Raw genomic sequence first — 18,420 nt, 5'->3', positions numbered from 1 at the left:
GAAACGTGTCCAGTTTCAAAAGAAAGTTAGGACGGTGAGTTGAATCCACTGTCTGCCCTTGCGTGTAGCAGACGCACAGCCGGTGACCCTCTGTGGCCACATCTCCAGTAACATCACTCATGGAGCTACGGGATTCACCACAAACATAATGAGCTCCCGAAAAGTCTCCACTTCTGAGGCTCTGTGTACGCGAGGCAGTCTGCTGTGTTACAAGACTGTGACTTTCTGACTGGGTTTGGGGTTTCCTTAAGTTTCTCTGGCACGAACCTGTGGTATATGTTTTTTTAATGACATAAATGGGCTCCCTTGGCTGGCTTTTGGCAATTTGCTTTAAAAAAGCGTAGTTTTCCTTCAGACAATCCTAGTCTGTGTATCTGGGGAAAAAAAGGAGTCTTTCTTCAGGGAGCTGTGGCCCTGGCAAGCTGGCTCTGGTGAGCTTCTTTGAATTGTCCCCATCGGACAGGACACTAGATGACACCAGGCAGCTTTACTCTCCTGAGGACCCCATTCATCTTTATCCGCAGGAGTGTAAACTCGGTGACTTGACACATTGCATTTTGCACAACTGTGTTTGGTATGGTGCTAGGTGCTACTATATGTGGATTTAAATTCTTTCACTTAACATGAAATTGGTATGAAAAAAATAATATAATATTAGCAAAAGTTATCACTTTATCATTTATCAAGTTCTCAACTCAGTAAGTTATCGTTATTCTCCTTCAGTAAAAGTTACCATTTGTAAGTTGGGAGTAATATTGGTCACTCACTTCTCCGTGCGAAGAACACAATGAAACTGCTTTCTGTCAATGAAACCAGACGGCTCTGATGAGGGCCACCTGATAACAAACAGCTGGGTAGAATGAGTGTCCTGTTTGCTTCTGCCCAGCCTGCAGAGTGGGATGAACCTGCAGATATGCTTTGTCAACGACAGCGGCAGTGATAAGGACAGCGACGCTGATGACAGTAAGACTGAAACCAGCTTGGACACCCCCTTGTCTCCCATGGTGAGTCCAATACCACCAGAGCTGTGCGTGTGTGCTTTCCTGGACATTTAGCTTCTTTTTTTGTTGTTAGTCAGGAAAAAAACATGGCAGACGTTCAAAAAGAAATGTCTCTTGCCATTTCTCGACATAGCATGCTCCTAAAATTTGACAGTGATTGAAAAATCACAAGGGCGATACAATAAGGAGACCTAAGCGCTTGTTAAAGTTAGCAACCACTTTCATATTAAACCATGAGAGAAATCACATGTGCCCTAATAATTTGTGCTAGATACCAATGCTTCCCCATCGGGCTTAGAAGTATTAAGCACAGACCAGCGGTAGGACACGTTTTAAAAGGCAGGGTGGGGATCCAGGTGAGGATGAGAAGGCCAGCACCCAGAGACGTTGCTCCGAGAAACCAGCAAAATAATGTGTGTGAAGCATTCCTTACTACTCATTCCTTGCACGCATATTCCAAAAGGTGGCTTAGTGATCCCGGGACTGTGTTGCTGGAATTCCTTCCTCGCTGTGAAGTCTCTATCACTTTTCTTACCAAAGACCAGCCAACAGGAAACCGTGTTGGTCCATGAGCACAGTGCAACGTCAACTTCAATGGATACCTGACATCCCATCCAGAGAACACGCTAGAGAATAACACACTCACTGCCTTAGCTCTGGGTTACTTTTCTGTGTCTGATCACTTCAGGAAGGTTTTGAGACCAAGAGCCAAAGAAACATCTCAAGTTTGTCATAAATAGATTCTCCCTGTTGTCATGTTACTCTGCTAAAATCAGAGCCTGTTCGTGGCACTGAAGAAATAAACCATCTTTTTTTTTAATTTTTTTTTTTAACGTTTATTTATTTTTGAGACAGAGAGAGACAGAGCATGAACGGGGGAGGGTCAGAGAGAGGGAGACACAGAATCTGAAACAGGCTCCAGGCTCTGAGCAGCCAGCACAGAGCCCGACGCGGGGCTTGAACTCACGAACCGCGAGATCATGACCTGAGCCGAAGTCGGACGCTTAACCGACTGAGCCACCCAAGGCGCCCCAAAAATAAACCATCTTTAACGTTACTTGAGATTGGTACAGACCAAATCAAGTGGCGAGTCGCATCGGTGACGGGGACCCTCAGTCACTCGAGAGGGATCAGGGAACACTGTAGCCCATCTCCAAAGATGGTACCTGAAAGCTCAGAAAGCTCAGGGCTGCTCTTTTTCCCTTCACAGAGCAAACAGAGTTCTTCCTATTCCGATAGAGACACTACTGAAGAGGAATCCGAATCCCTGGATGACATGGATTTCCTCACAAGGCAAAAGAAATTGCAAGCTGAAGCCAAAATGGCCCTAGCCATGGCCAAACCAATGGCCAAGATGCAAGTAGAAGTGGAAAAACAGAACAGGAAAAAGTCTCCCGTCGCTGATCTCGTAAGTAGCGAACACTGAAACGCCAGCAAGTGTTTGGTGGCTGCAAATGGTTGACGCCGTCCCAGTTCTTTCCCAGAGTTATGCAAACTTGGGTTTCTACAAGGCAGTTTGTAAAAAGTACTGTCATTGAGAAATATTTGAGTTCGTTTCTTTTTCCTTCCTACTGTATCGCTGAAAGATGCATAGCAACAGATTACACAAAAGTAAACTTTGTTCTTGATTCATATCTACTGTATTTCTTAGGAGCAATCTTAGCTGTCATGGGCATATGTTAATGCCATTAAGGCAATCCATTTAGAACCTATTGGTTCTGATGTGGCAGAACTCACTGTTGTTTGGCTCTCATTCCCACCTTTCAGCGAAGACAGGATTGCATGGTGGATAAGAGCCCTGAGCTTGGGAGTCCAGCCCTGCCATTGACCTGCTGTGGGGCTCTGGGCAAGTTACATAAGCCTCAGTTTTGTCATCTGTAAAATGGGGATAACAACGCCTGTGTCAGAGCATGACTGGGGAGTTCCGTGAACAAAGCGTTCAAAGACACAGCACAGTGCTCATAACACGGTACCAGCTGATGAATAACTGATATTATTAATTTTACCCATGTCATTCATATTCCTTGAGCTCCCTAGTCATTCATTTGTGGATATGATAATCGATTCAGGGTTGTCACAACCTGTGTTCTAGACCAATCAGAAAGCTTTTGATTAGAGTAGTGTAGCATTTTGGTGCCATAGTGTCGTAGACAGTGTGGTGCGAGTGTGGGGGCCCTCGCACGGGAAAAGTCAGCCTGGAAAGGCTCCGGAGCCCAGAACCTAAACTGAAGTGGGCGGGTGAGAGTGTGGTTTGCATCCCGTGTACCTGCTGCTCTGTTCACACCTCCGTTTCTTCCCTTTGTACCTTCAGCTGCCACACATGCCTCATATAAGTGAATGCCTGATGAAAAGGAGTTTAAAGCCCACTGACCTACGGGACATGACTCTTGGGCAGCTACAAGTGATAGTCAACGATCTCCATTCCCAGATTGAAAGTAAGTGTATGGTGTGCTTGGAAATGGGGGGTCAGATGTGAAATCTCGTGGGATAGTACGACCTCCTTGATTCACTTCCTTTGTTTGTTTCATTGGGTTCCTCCTGTGTGCTGCAAGAGAAGGAAGAGAATCACAAGGCTCTGTTTTTGTTTTTTTACTGTAAAGGGGTCAGAAACTTGAAGAACTTTTCAAGGTTCAGAGAGGTGATAGGGCCTTTCTATTCATCTCAGATCCCCAGCGCCTGGCACAATGCCTGGTGTGTATGTGGCTCACAGCATCTGTTCCTGGAATATAATTTCGTAGTTATACATCATTGATTAGGCACTTATTCCCTCAACATAACTTGTACATACATTCATGTTAGGTCTTCAAATCAAATTCACCTTATTTTGTGGGACTCGAGGTGGGGGAAATATGTGTGACCAGTATGTGAAAATTACAGGACGGCAAATTATGGGCCTTCTTTCCTCCAGAATAAAGAAGGGCCTGTGACAGAAGTGTGCCAAGTAGGTGGTAAATGAGAGGTGCTCACTTGAGGTGGCTGCTTGTGCAGAGCACAAATGAGCCCGATGAGAGAGAGAACACAAAACATGCTTGCGTGGGCTGTATGGTTAGTCCAACTGAACCGTGTGCCCTGCAGCCTCTGGAATGTGTGATTCTAGAAAATCCTGTGGACTTACAGATTAAAAACCACCTAAGAGACATGCCAACCAAATGCATTCAAACAAACGAACTGTAAAACATTTAAGACCAACGGAGGAATTTGTACACTGATGGAATGTTTTATTAAAGATGCACTTGTTTGTTACATATGCTGAAGGTATTGTGGTTATGCTAACTAAAAAAGAAAAAAAGAACTCTGTTTAGAGATACACACTGAAACATTTACAGATGAAATAATATGCTGTCTGAAATTTGCTTTCAACTAATCTGGTAGGAGAAGGGGAGGTCGAAGAGTCAAGATTGGCCATGAGTTGGTGATTTGGGGAGCTGGTTGGATGCATGGGACATGAAGATTCATTAAATCAGTCTCTTTGTATCAATTCAAAAATTTCCATGGTAAAAAGTTAAAACCGTCCTATGGGGAAAAAAATTTCCATGCACTACGTGGGCCCTCTACTGAGAGCTAGTATAAAAAGCTATCCTAGTGGAATTTTTTTTAAATATAAAAAAAAAAAAAGCTTCCCTAACAACATACTGAAAAAGATATGGACGTGTTCAGAGTTAAGCTAATACGTTCAGTGTTGTTTTAAAATCAAGAGAAAGGGTTTAACATTCTAATTAGGAAAGCATAGATTCACAGGTTTTTTAAAAAATTCTACTACATTGTAATTTCAGTTGAGACTAAATTACTAGGACTATTATTCTTTCAAGGATGTGAAAGGCCTTCTGATATTTTACCACTGAAATATCTTCCTTAGACTTCTAAATACTAAAATTGTCATCTAGCTCTTTTCAGTAGTAGATGAATTTAGACCTCTTTATATAATTTTTTTTCTCCCTTTTTTTAAACTGGAAACTAATCTGAACTAAAGGCAGATCAATGCATCGTTTGAAGTCAGGGTCTCTAAAAGCATTTCCAAGGAGGACCTGGCTGAATACTGAATACCTCCTTCCTTCCTTTTGTTTCTGGGCCCAGAGCTTTGCTGCTAAATGAATGTTATCTCCCATGCGTCTGGACCTAAAAGCTTCGATCTAAGGGGGAAAACAATAAGACAGCCCCTTCTGCTTGTTCATATTTTTCAGAAGCAGAAGCCAGATTAACCCGGTGCACGGATTTCAGGAGGATTAGAAATGTATCTGTTCATCTGTGTTTTATTCCCAGTATAAATCCTAAGGAATATTTTCCTTGGTGTCCTCATCCAGAGATTTCAAGTTATTTCTTCGGGTCTTAACAAATCTAGCTTTCCAGTATCTGTAGCTATGACTTAGATATGACTTAGAACAGCCTGCACAGAGGGGTGTTCCTTCTGCGGGCTGTAGGAAGCCTTGGAACATGCGTGGGTCACCTTCTCTAGCTGCGCGTCTGATGTAGCACTTTGGGTGCGGTGGGCCCCTCCAACTCTCGGGTGGTGGGAGTGTCCTCAGGATGGAAGGTGGAAAACTTAACATGCCCCAGACATTTGTGTTCACGTTTCTTCAAAGGAAAATCCTGCTTTTTCCAGCAAGCTATTTTCCTAGCAGCTAACGATTTCTTTTCCCACTTTAACGTGAACGTAAATGGAAATACTTCATACTTCACTGCTTTTCTTCCAACACTTCTATAATTATGCGAGCTAGTGATGTCTGCAGACTGATGACTTCTCCTGGGCTTATGAAAAGCTAACATAAGAATTCTAAATTTTAGCAAAAGTAACTTGTATAATGGTCTGTAGAGCTGCACATACAGACTTTGATGCAGTTTTATCCGTTTTTAAATGCTCTTTCCTTTGCTCCAGGCTTGAATGAGGAGTTGGTCCAGCTGCTGCTCATCCGAGATGAGCTGCACACGGAGCAAGACGCCATGCTGGTGGACATCGAAGACTTGACCAGGTCAGTGATGCCTCCCCCTTCCCAAAGAAGGAAAGAAGCCCAGGATGGCCTAATGTTGAAGAATTGGAGCCCCAGAGAACTTCTTCCCCTTACTTCCATGAGTAACTCACCTAATCTCTGCCGATGTCAGCTGCTTAGCTGAGGGGAAGTGGCCAAAACTGCTTCCCAAATGCATTGCTTTTTCACCCTCCCTTTGTGATGGGTTGTCAGTGCAGTAGAACTTCCTACACCGCCTCCCCCAAATCAGGTCGGCATTTCTGGCCCAGGAGGACTTTTTCCTGAAGGACTGTCCCCTTGGGGAGTTAGCCCTGAGCTGTTCCCTGCTGGCAGGTGATAGGTGCCACTGAGCGGCATTTGCTGTTATGTGACCCAGCTCTTGATCACATCTGCCATGTCCAGAAGGCAAGAACACTGGCACCTTTCCACAGCACCAGGGCCACCAGATTGCTCTCACCATGGGGAAACCCCAGCACTTGAGTTTCTAGCTGGGCCTGGCTCCAAGCACCTCTCTATAAAGAGGTAAAGAATGTTTCCTCTCCTGGGGGATACGGAAACTAGGCTAATGCCAGTCCAGATCTTGCATTTCTTAGTAGTTTTCTTTGTAGAAAAGCCTATCACCACAAGTATATAAAGTACATGAAATACTGTATTTCCTACGATCTCATGTTTGCCTTGGTGCCTTTCCTGAGACAGTACGTATGAAGTCTTTAAACCAAGAGGTAATAATTACTCTTAATCCCAGAAATGGTATTCAGAGAGTAGAAGGCTCCCCAGGGAGAAGAAGAACACTGCTTGTCTCAATAACATAAGGAATTAACCACATGATCCAGAACCATCCAAGAGAAGCTTGAAAACATATGTAGTGAAAATGTGCTTAGCACCTACCACAGGACCTCTTCTCAATGTGTAGCATGGAGTAAAATATTTTTCTATATTTGGTGTTTTAAAATAGTTTTGGAAAATATAAACCAAAAAATTTTTTTAAAAAGCAAAAAAAAAATAGTTTTGGTAGCAAAATAAATGCTAAAGAACTATGTTTAGGCTTTTTCTTTCTTTCTTTCTTTCTTTCTTTCTTTCTTTCTTTCTTTCTTTCTTTCTTTCTTTTAAAGACCTATGGGCAGTACTCTGTTGTATGCTTTGGATATTCTATTGCCTCGCCCCCCCCAAAAAACTAAAAAGCTGAAGGCCTCATACTCCTCAGCATATTTACTTGTATCTAAACTATCACAACACTCACATAATATTATTGCCACCTACAGAGGTATTCAGGCACTGCTCCAACAACTGTAAGACAAATCCCTTTTTGTTAGCCTAAGAAATTTGTAAATAGGTATGAAGATTATGGGAAATCATTCATGAAATATAAGATCAAAACCTAAATCTTCAAAAAACAATATGTTCATTCTTTTGTAAATTCTGTGGCTTGCCTGTGACAGCAGAGACCTTTCCTCTACTCCCCAAAGCATGTTGCTTTCCTCATTGCAGGGAAGACACTGAGAGACTCTGCCTTTCTCTCAAATGTTAAGCTAGTACTTAGGTTTACAGTGTTTTTTAAATACCTTTCAGGGGCGCCTGGGTGGCGCAGTCGGTTAGGCGTCCGACTTCAGCCAGGTCATGATCTCGCGGTCCGTGAGTTCGAGCCCCGCGTTGGGCTCTGGGCTGATGGCTCAGAGCCTGGAGCCTGTTTCCGATTCTGTGTCTCCCTCTCTCTCTGCCCCTCCCCCGTTCATGCTCTGTCTCTCTCTGTCCCAAAAATAAATAAACATTGAAAAAAATAAATAAATAAATACCTTTCAGATGGTGTGACCATGGGAAACAGGGCAGGCAGAACCAAGGGGTGAAAAGGAGAGGAGTTACAAATTTAAAGGCGTTAGAGGAACCCTTTAAAGTGGAGCAGGTGGGGAGAAGTTCCTATGTCCGTTCCTGGCTACACAATATAACTTTGCTTGTGAGGGGATCTGAGGATACTTAAACGTACCTAAAGGTAGCAATGTCAGAATTTTGCAGCCTGATCCCAGAAGGCCGAGAGCATCGGCTGGGAAGTTCTAATCACCTGTTCCCTTTACCTGTCCAGTAGATAATGAGACGTTCTTCCATTCCCGGTGTCAGTTTAGATCAGTGGTTCTCAATTTCAGCTGCACATTGGAATCACCTGGGGAGCTTTATAAACCATTGGTGCCTGGTTCCCACCTCTAGAGATTCTTATTTAATGATTCTGTGGGGTGGCCTGGGCATTAGGACTTTTCAAAGCTCTCCAGCTTTTCTGAAGCTATTTCCTGTTCTTTCCTTCTCTCTCAGAAAAACACACATGTGCATGCACAGATACACACAGATACATATTTTAAAACTGCTGTAGGAACTATAATTTTTTTTTAATTTATTTTAGAGAGCGTGCACAAGTGGGGTAAAGGGGCAGAGAGGGGGAGAGAGAGAGAGAGAGACAGAGAGAGAGAGAGAGAGAGAGAGAGAAAATCCCAAGCAGGCTTCACACTCAGACAGGGCCCAAAATCCCAAGCAGGCTTCACACTCAGACAGGGTCCAATGCGGGGCTTGATCCCACGACCCTGGGATCGTGACCTGAGCTGAAAGCAAGAGTCAGACACTCAACCGACTGAGCCACCCAGGTGCCCCTAGAAACTATAATTTAATTAGCCACAGTGGAATCTTAGCTCAGTGGGCATCAAAATATTTCTGAGCTGAATTTAAATGAGACCCATAAGCCACTTGATAAAAATGATCAAGGCTGTTTTATACACATAAACAGGGCCATGAGATGGTCTGCTACAGGGCATTGTGTTTTAAGAATAAAGGGCTGATATCTTTTCCCCAAGTTACTTTATTGTTAAATGAATATCACCAATTATTTGTGGGCTGTTGAATATGGCAAGGACACTGTTGTCACTTCCCTATTTCTGAAAGTATTTGTGGTTTGTCCCTATACCATAGATCGGAGACATTCTGCACAAAACCAGTGAGTTAAACTTGACGTCATTGACTACCCAAGTCTAGGCAGCACACAAAAACTGCCCCTGAACCTTTGATTACAGCTGGAAACCACAGCGTTAGAGACTTTCTCTTGCCAAATTTATAAATTCCTAGAATTGTCCTTCAAAACATTTGTCTTTTGCAGACGTCAAACCCTACCCCTCTCTGGGAAAACGTTTAATTAGTAGCCATTCAAGTGATGTAAGCAGCTTGGCCGTTTTTTCCCCTCTGTCTCCACTGGCCAGCTGCTGGGTTGGCTGAATTTGGGGCTTATAGGCAATAATAGGGCTTGATGAATAAGAAGACTCACCCCACCCTACTTTTACCCTCACTGCCATGATCATGCCCTTTGGATTAACTGGGGGGGAGGGCGGCAGGGAGGGAAGTATGCAAACATGGAAAATCTTGGCATCTGCAAAGACCTACAGTTTGTTAGGAAGACATTAGCTTTTGTAAGAGTGGAACTGGATCATTGGCTTCAGATTTCTGTCAGTAGCCTTTTTAATGCTTATATTTGTGTCTGTGTGCATGTGTTCAAATAAAGTAGTCATGTAGTTACCTTCTACCATGACACCTTTTTTTGACTTTTGGCTTAGAATTAATTATTTTCTCTCTGCTATCTTCTGCTTTGCTCTCCGTTGCTTTTTTGTCTCTCTCCACTGGAATATATGTTCCACGAAAACAAAGACCTCATTGTCTACTCACCAAATCCACAGCACCAGGAACAGTGCCTGGCACATAGAAACATATCAAACATTTGTTGGATGAATTTCCCCAGATACTTAACTCTTTTTTTTTTTTTTAACACAGTGCTTTTTCTTCTCAAAAGTAGTGACATCTACCATTCTCAGGGTAATCTAGTAACTTATTAAATAAAAAGATTCTTACTTAGAATATAAAAATTAAAGAGGACAAATCCATTTGAATTAAGCTCTGTTTCTTAATTGTCTTGATTTCATTACGAGTAACTCCGAACCTCAGTTTGCGGGATTGTTTTCACTACAGATCAGAAAGCAGTTTGGATCTCTCTTCTTAGCACTAAACAATTGTATGATTAATTTTACAGACATGCCGAAAGTCAGCAGAAGCACATGGCAGAGAAAATGCCCGCAAAGTGAAAGAAGCCATCCGACCAGAGGACAAGCTAGAATTTATTTTGCTTCTGTGGTTGTAAAAATGCTGTTACTAAAGGTGGCGCAGAAACAAACAAAATATCAGTGTTAGTCATTGATAATGTCTGAAGCTTAATGTCCAGTGATTGGCCTTTGCTTCTTAATTTATTTTAATTTTTTTACTGTGCCACTAAATATCAGGCATTTTAATAAAATATTGTTACAGAAAATGTACAGTACTGACACCATCACTAGTCATGGTTAATCAAAGAGGGTAGTTTTAACTTTATTTTTATTTGTTTCGAGATTTTGAGTTGGAGCAGTATTTTACCATTGACTACTTTCATTCTTCACTGTAGTTTTAAAGAACTGTAAATGACGGTGCTATACAAGTCAAAAAATACATGCCTGCCTCGTAGTGAAGTCATAGCTGTCCGTAATATGTATATTTTAATCAGTTTTCAACATTTTGTGAATGTTGACTACCTGAAGTTCATTTTTAGATGTGCTATTCACATTCTGTTGGATTCAGAGGGTTCCTTGAAAGTTTTATGTATAAATATGTAAAATAAAAATGAAAACTTTGTTTCATATGATATGTCTTCTTGCTCACTAGCAAGCCCTATATAGTTCTCACCTCTTCACACCTCCTCAACCAAATTCCCCACCATGAAGATTTGGTCAGTGAGAAGAGAAAGTACTACAGGGGAAAGCAATGCAGAGAATTGCCGGGGAGATTGTGAAGGGTGTGTGAGTGTGTGTGTGTGTGTGTGTGTGTGTGAGAGAGAGAGAAAGACTGAGTAGGTGAGCAAGTGTGTGTGTGTGTGTGTGTGTGAGAGAGAGAGAGAGAGAGAGACTATGTGAGCTAGTGTGTGTGTGTGATCCAAAGAAGATAACCTCAGCAGTGTTAGAGCTAGCACCTCGGTCAGTGCTCAGTTCCCCATCTGGAACATTAGCACGTTACTATTAGCTCCTGGTGTTGTGAGAGCTTAGTACCACCAAAGTTTGCCACAGGAACAAGTGATGTTTGCATTTAGTCTTTTCCCAAGCCCAGTTGTTGCCATTTTTTCAGATTTTAACCACTTCTGTTTGGTCTCGTGAAGAAAAATGCCAAGTCTACCGTAGATTACAGTGTTCACCAATAAGTAGAGCCTCAAAATTGATTTAATCAATTTAGCTAATGGCCATGCAGGTATTTGAGAATCATAAACTATAAGCAGAGGTGTGCAATCAACATTCCAGAACCACCCACAGACCACCTGGTTTCATTATTGTGTTAATGATGTAATCAGAAAGTAGAAGTTTCCTTGGGTGCCTGGGTGGCTCAGTTAAGTGTCCAACTCCTGATTTCAGCTCAGGTCATGATCTCATGGTTTGTGAGATGGGGCCCTCTGTTGGGCTGTGCACTATAAGCACACAACCTGTTTGGGATTCTCTCTCTCCCTCTCTCTCTGCCCCTCCCTACTCGTATGCTCTTGCTTGCTCACTCACTCTCTCAAAATAAACAAACATGAAAAAAAAAATTTAGGTTTTATTTTACTTAGTTTCAGGTGCAGAATTTAGTGATTCATCACTTACATATATGAAGATAGAAGTTTAGACACCTGTCTACATTTTCCTTTCTTAAAAATACCCAGATAGATACTTTAAGTAATGAAGAGTTGCCAATTTTCAGTCTTCTATTTAGCAAAATAGGTAATCAAAAATTGTAACACCAAGTCATTTTTTATGGGCCTCAATCAAGTTTTCATTTGGAATGGAAAAACAAGGCAGCCTGTAAATATATTTTGGCCTTTGTGAGTTGGCTCTTGAGAAGGATCTAGGTTGCTCACCACTGAGTGAAGGGTGGGGCCCGAGAGAGGTCCTCTCTGAGCCTCAAAGTCCTACACCAGCTGCCAGTGATCTCCCAGAGTGACTTCAGCCCTGAGAACAGGCTCAGCTTCTGGACCTTTGCTGCTTCAGCTGGGTGAGAATATTGGTCAGTAAACCAATGAGTCTCACCATTAACTGCTCAGTGGAATCGCCTGGGGACCTGTAGAAACTGCTAGGCCTAGGTCCCAGCCCCATAGATACTGATTTAATTGGTTGGGGTGTGGCCTGAATGTCCCAATTTTTTAGAGGCCTCTTGGTGATGCTCATATTGAGAAGCACTACCTTAGACCTTCTTTTTTAGCTATGCTTTAACCATTTTTCAATAGCGGTTTTTGTCAGGGTGCCTGGGTGGCTCAGTCGGTTGAGTGTCCGACTTCAGCTCAGATCACGATCTCACGGTTTGTGAGTTTGAGCCCTGCATCGGGCTCAGTGCTGACAGCTCAGAGCCTGGAGCCTGCTTTAGATTCTGTGTCTTCCTCTCTCTGGCTCTGTTTCTCTCAAAAATAAATAAACATTAAAAAATTAATATCTAGGTTCTTGTCTAATTAAAACATATTTCTATTAATTTGAAACTTCTGGAGAGAGCCACCTAGGAAGAATGCTATCAAAAATGCCTGTCCCCAAGCAACAGTGGTAGAATGCCCCAAACCTCCCGTGTCAGCCATGGCCTGAAGTCTCGACCCTAAAGCTCAGCCCAGCAAAAGAAACTATCCTAGTTTTTTAAATCTTTGCCAGAATTGCCAGTTGCATCAAAAATTTAGAATTGAGTTTTTTCTTTGTCTTGAACAATGCCATCTCTGGCTGGAAATGTGGTCTGGAGAAACCAATGGCCTCTAAACTCTTCAGTTGTTTGAAGCCCGTAACCCTAACTGAAGAGCCCCTAACGCGAGAAGGAAAGGAGTGAGATTACACGCACGAGGGCGTCTGAAAACACCTCCAGGGTCAAAGCCAGCTAAAAGTGGAGCAGTTCTTCCCACCACCCTGAGACCCTCAAAGAAGATTATACTCCGTGTACTTCTCTGTCCCCATGTAGATGTCACCAAGTGACTCATCTCCAAGGGGATTCTTTCAAGAATGGGTCTTTGCAGTTCTTTTACTTAGGATTTTCAGCAAGGACTGGGATTATTCCCAACAAGATTCTTACCTGTTTTAGATCACCCTTCCGTTCATAAACTAGGACCCTCACTAGTTAGCCAGGCTTCATTAGAATGCTAGATCACCTGACCTAAGAAATGGGCCACTTGTCTTCCTGATTTTAGGGGAGTGAACTACAGGCAGGAGCACATGGGCTATGGGGCCAGAGGGAGTGGGCAAAAGTGCTTCACAGTGATTTGACCCTGAGCAAGTTACTAAAGTTCTTTTATCCTGTTTTGTCACCTGTAAATAAGATCTCTTGGGATTATTCTAAAGTTCAAATAAAATGATGGCCATGAAAGTACCTGGCACCGGGTAGATACTCCATAAATAATTATTGAAAGAATTAAATGATCAGGGTTTGGATGGAGGAAGCATTCTGTATTTTACCAGTTTCCGAGATTTAAAACATCCTTGTGGGTTTTTTTCTTGTTTATTAATCATTAATTTACAAAGCAGATACTTAAGGAAAAAGTTAATAGCTCCAATCTTTAAGACCTCCTTCCTCCAAATATCAATGTTTAAATCTTGGAATGTATTCTTACACACTTTTCTCTGTGCTTATACAAATACATACATACAGGTTTTGTGTTGCAATTTGTTTATACAAAGATGGGATCACATAAAACTGCTTTGTACCCTGCTTTATCCATAGATATCCTTCTAGGTCAGAGTGTACAGATCTAAGCCATTCTTTTTTTTTTTTTAAGTGAGGTCCATGCTGTGTGGGGCCCAATTTGGGGCTTGAATTAATGACCCTGAGATCAAGACCTGAGATGAGATCAAGAGTCAGACGGCTGACTGAGCTCCCTACGTGCCCCCTAAGCCATTCTCTTTAATAGCTGTATAGTAATCCCCAATATGGTGAAAAATACTTTAGCCATTTTCTTAAAACGATAGACATTAAGGATCTTTCCAAATTTCTGCCACTAAAAACAACAATGCAATTAATATGCATGTACTCACATCTATTTGTGCTTTTATTCTGTGATTACCTCATTTTTCTTTGACTGTTATTTGGTATTGTGTTTAGACACTTCAGAGTACAGAAAGCTAATGAAGGTAGGAAAGACCAGGTGAGGCCACTGCAGAGAAGTTCAATTCCATACAACAAAATTGGACAGTTTCTGACAAACACCAACTTATTTTCATCTTTAAAGGCCATGGCTGTCACTTCCTTGACATAACTGTTTTTCTCTCTCTCTCTCTTTCTGTGTGTGTTTGTGTGTGTGTGTGAGAGAGAGAGAGACACACACACACACACACACAGCCTCCAATTCAGCCTTCCTGAATACAGGCTTTCCTCCATTTCCTGTTTGAGGGTAGTGGCAAACCTCAGCCACTGTGGTAACTATAGCGCTCAGCACAGAACCAACTAGAGAGGTGTCCCTTGAAGAGAAAGTCCCTGATCATTGGGACCCACCGTTTTGACCCTTCCATTAACTGATGGCACTGTACTCTTCCTGATGTCTAATGCCTCTCCTCTTAGCTGAGGGATGAGCCCCTTGGCCTGACTTTTATTCAGGTTTAATCTTACTGTTCTCAAGCTTGATCGCCCATGACTGGTTGACTCTTTCTTAAGTCTTTCATCTCTCCAAATTTTTTATCTGTAGTCCAGAGACTTCCTTTCTACAGAATAGATCATGGCTGCTCTATCTCTGATAAACAGCCCTATGGCAGATATAGCCAGCCAAAATGCATGCCTCCCCATCATGTTCATAGTTACAGAGTTTTTCCTGACAAGCAGGTCAACAGACAGAATTACCTTTCCCACTCACCATCCCTGTGGGTCAAGATGTGACCCATGATTGATTACCGCCAATGGGATGTTAGAGTACGTGAAGTGTCTTCATCCCAGCCAAGGCTTTTAAGAAAGGGTTTGCCTTCTCCGTGTGTTCTCTTTCTCCGTGTACCAGTTGCAATCACAAGGACCTAGAGGATGGAAGAGCCACAATATGGAAGGAGTCTGGGTCCCTGTGTTCACTGCATGAGCACAGCTGCCTGCTGCTTAGTAGGATTTGCTTTAGACAGTTACAGGAGTGAGAAATGAATTACAATTACATTTGAGCCACTACACTGCAACCTACTTACAATGGCTAACATTACCGTAGCTAATGCAAGTCCTAAACAAGAACAGCCACAGTGCTGGAACACAAAGAAAGAGCTGGAACACAAACCCAGGTTCCTGAAGACAAACCCTGTGTTCTTAACCATCATGCCACATGACTGCTAGAGACCCGCCTCTTTCCTCTAGGAGATCTTCTCTAGGTCAGTGACTTACCCTTTTTCAATTCATGGACCTTTTCAGTTTAGGTGAAATCCTATCCTGCATTCTCTCCTTTTCTTTTTGGGGCAGAAACCAGAGAGGTTCAAAATGAGATTTGTCGTGAATAAATAATTTATTCATGCCAGAAAAAAGAATATGGATTTTATTATGGTGCCAGAAACAAATATTTATCAAGTGACTACAGGATACTTCTTTGGTATCCATCTGGAAGAGCCCTGGATTTCTACAATCCTCAAGACCACACTTTGATTATTACCAACCCAGCTGAATTCTGAAGCTTAGAAAACCCAATTACCTTTCGCACTGACATTCATTTAATTTTTCTAAATAAGATATGACACATTCATTATGAGATAGGTTGATGGGTAATGAGTTTTTCAGAATATTTTAATTGAGGTTTATAGTCAGTAGTTGGTATAAATTAATATTATATTAAATAATTTATGAATTCATGGTCTGGCTATGCAAAATGAAAGTGTCTTCCTGATTTCTGATTGAGAACCCAAAGGTGTTTCATTTAGTAACTTTGGTAGGAAATGAGTCACCAGGACTAATTAATTGGTTATAAGAAATTCCTTGCCATCATGTCATTTTCTCCGTACCTTCCTCTGTTTTAGAACAAATGTCCTGCTTGTGGTTATGACACGACCTTTGTTTTAAAACTATTGAATCTACTTCCCTGCACCACTATGTAAGTGCACAAGGTAGAAAAGCAATACTTATGGGAAAAGAGATTTTATTTTCACCCTCCAGACTAGGCATTCAAACTTTCTTGGTGATTATTTACTACTAGAGTCTCTCTTCTTTTATATTCAATCAATACCTTATTTGCTTTTTGGCTTTGCAGAAAATAGTGGCCTGTGTCCTGACTCTGGTGGAGCAAAGATGAAGCTGGAAGTGACTTCTTTAATTTTCTGCCTCATAAAGTTACTTCGCTCCAGATGTCTGTTAGTTCTCATAGAAATCACAGTCTGTAATGACGTGTCATCTCACCTTGTGAGGGGCCTTTTTAGGTCACAGAGCATCCCCACGTATTAGAAATGGCGATTCAAAGACAGCCGGGAGCCCATACTTCACCTTAGGAGCAGTTTAGACAGGAGGGTTTAAGATGAAAACCGTGTTGACTCTTATAGACAGTGAGGAGAAAGGACCTTACTAATTCATCACAAAGCATCTGTTTCCTCTTTCCAGTGATGTGAAGGGCTCTTGTCCCTTCTGCTTAAGGCGGCTGGTTTTAAGAAATGTCATTGTCTCAGATGCAAATCAGATTGAGAATGAAGCACCAGGCAACTCTGTCAGGCTAAGTAATTTTTTAAGGGAAGTAATAAATGCCTCAGGAGGAATAATTAGGCGTGGGATGTTCTGTATGGGGGTAATAAATCTGTGTCCTTGCAGTTCTGGCTAAACCAAGAGTGGGAGTGGAAGAGAGCACGGGGCTTCTCGGAGTTCCCACACCGGTCTCCCACACTGCAAGTGGGGACACCGGTCCCTAAGGAGACAGAGCTTTCACTTTCTGGACCCTTGGCCAAGAGCAGGAGAGGCTAATGTGAGGACTGAGGAGAATGGGGGTGCTGTCCAAGAAGAGACCCCTGGGACCCCAGACGGCCTCTGTGGATGGGGGCAGCTCCACTCTGGGCCTTGCCAGGGCCACTCCCTACCATGCAGTTTGGTGCCCGGAGCCCATTTGCCAAGCAGTCACCCGGGGGTGTCGCCTCTGTGAGAGTCAGAGCTGGAGAGCCACCCAGCGTGCCTGTCAGGGAGGCCCCGTTGCCTGGGAGGACATTCTTCAGCCACCACAGTGGGACCTCATGAAGCTTAGCACTGGGCCCACGCCCTGGAGTGCTGAGGCCTGGAAGGCTTTTGCCAAAGGCGGCCTGGGAGGGGCTGAATAACAGGTTTTATGAATTGTGTAGGAAACCCGTCGGGAATTAAAAGCCTCTTTTGAGTTCCCTCCACTTCCGAAGCTGATTTGGGGGCTACCTCCCCATAAACACTTAGGCAAGGATCGTTAAGGAAATATAAATTTAATAAGCTTTGCAGTCAAGGCAAACGCAACAATGAAAAAAATTAAAAGTAAATGTTTTGAATTATGCCCTCTTTGACTACACTTGAAATTTGTTGTCCATTCGCCTCTTATCAGAAAGAGTCCTAGATAAATCACCATGGTTTTGAAATCTAAATTGTATTTCAAGTCTTATTTTCTCTCTCGTTTCTTTTATGGTCAGCCGGACCCCCTGATTTGCATAGCTGGTGTGCCAATATAGTACTAACAATGCTCTCCCCAATACACTAAAATAAAAATTCTAAATGCCCACTTCCTCTTTCCAAAAGTACACACATGTGTATCACTTCCTAAATTATATTCATTGTCAAGAATCTGAGACCATAAGATCATCCAGCAGTTGGTTCTCATCTGAGGCAGTTAACTACTTCTTTAAAACATCACAGTTGCCTTCCTATCTCAGGAGTCTCTCTGTACTTGCTGGCTGGAGCCAGATACCCACACCTATCCTCAGAATCTTAAGTTTCAAAGAAAGCAGGGAGTTCACAAACCAATGACTCTCGTTTCAGGTGTGTGCATGGATTTTCCTACACCACCAATTAATTAGGCAAGCAGCATTGCTTTCACATCACGCCAGAAAATGAAAGCCAAATCTTGGGGCTACTTCAGATTTCCGAGACAAGCAGTTGTGGTCATTCCCAACTCAAAGTTACCCAGGCTTCTTGGCTCAAGATGAAAGCATTTTCACTGGGAATTCCTTTGGCTTCAGTTTCCAGGCCGGTCATGCAAACCTCCAAAAACATGGATCGGTCGCACCACGCTGCAAGTGGGGGTGCTGAGTCTTTAGGAAGATGGTGGCTTTACCTTCCAAGTCCTGAAGCCAAGGGAGCAGGAGGCGGGTGAACGTGATGACTTGTCCAAATAAGATCGGAGAATGGAAGAAGAATTTGATAAACGGATATCAGAGGCAGCTGGGAAGTGGGAAAAAAAGATATGGAGGTTGAGAAGTGTGGACGGGGAGTTGGACCACTCGTTATGTGCATGTCTCCCAGAAGTGACA

General features: G+C 42.7%; 1 protein-coding gene across 6 annotated transcripts in view; it reads left to right on the top strand.

Annotated features, from left to right (window-relative positions):
* The window catches only part of LOC101094201 (schwannomin-interacting protein 1), a 579,710-nt gene extending 569,054 nt beyond the window's left edge, over positions 1–10,656 (top strand). For all 6 annotated transcript variants that reach the window (XM_019810501.3, XM_023260433.2, XM_023260435.2 and 3 more), the window contains 5 exons: positions 887–1,004; positions 2,212–2,409; positions 3,313–3,436; positions 5,875–5,968; positions 10,020–10,656. In XM_019810501.3, coding sequence (XP_019666060.3) covers positions 887–1,004; positions 2,212–2,409; positions 3,313–3,436; positions 5,875–5,968; positions 10,020–10,071 — 586 coding nt within the window. In that variant the 3' untranslated portion in view covers positions 10,072–10,656. The remainder of the gene's footprint in view (positions 1–886; positions 1,005–2,211; positions 2,410–3,312; positions 3,437–5,874; positions 5,969–10,019) is intronic.
* Positions 10,657–18,420: the final 7,764 nt, after the last annotated feature.

Source organism: Felis catus, chromosome C2, assembly GCF_018350175.1.
Source record: "Felis catus isolate Fca126 chromosome C2, F.catus_Fca126_mat1.0, whole genome shotgun sequence".
Taxonomy (NCBI): domain Eukaryota; kingdom Metazoa; phylum Chordata; class Mammalia; order Carnivora; family Felidae; genus Felis; species Felis catus.
This window is presented reverse-complemented; position numbering and strand designations above follow the sequence as displayed.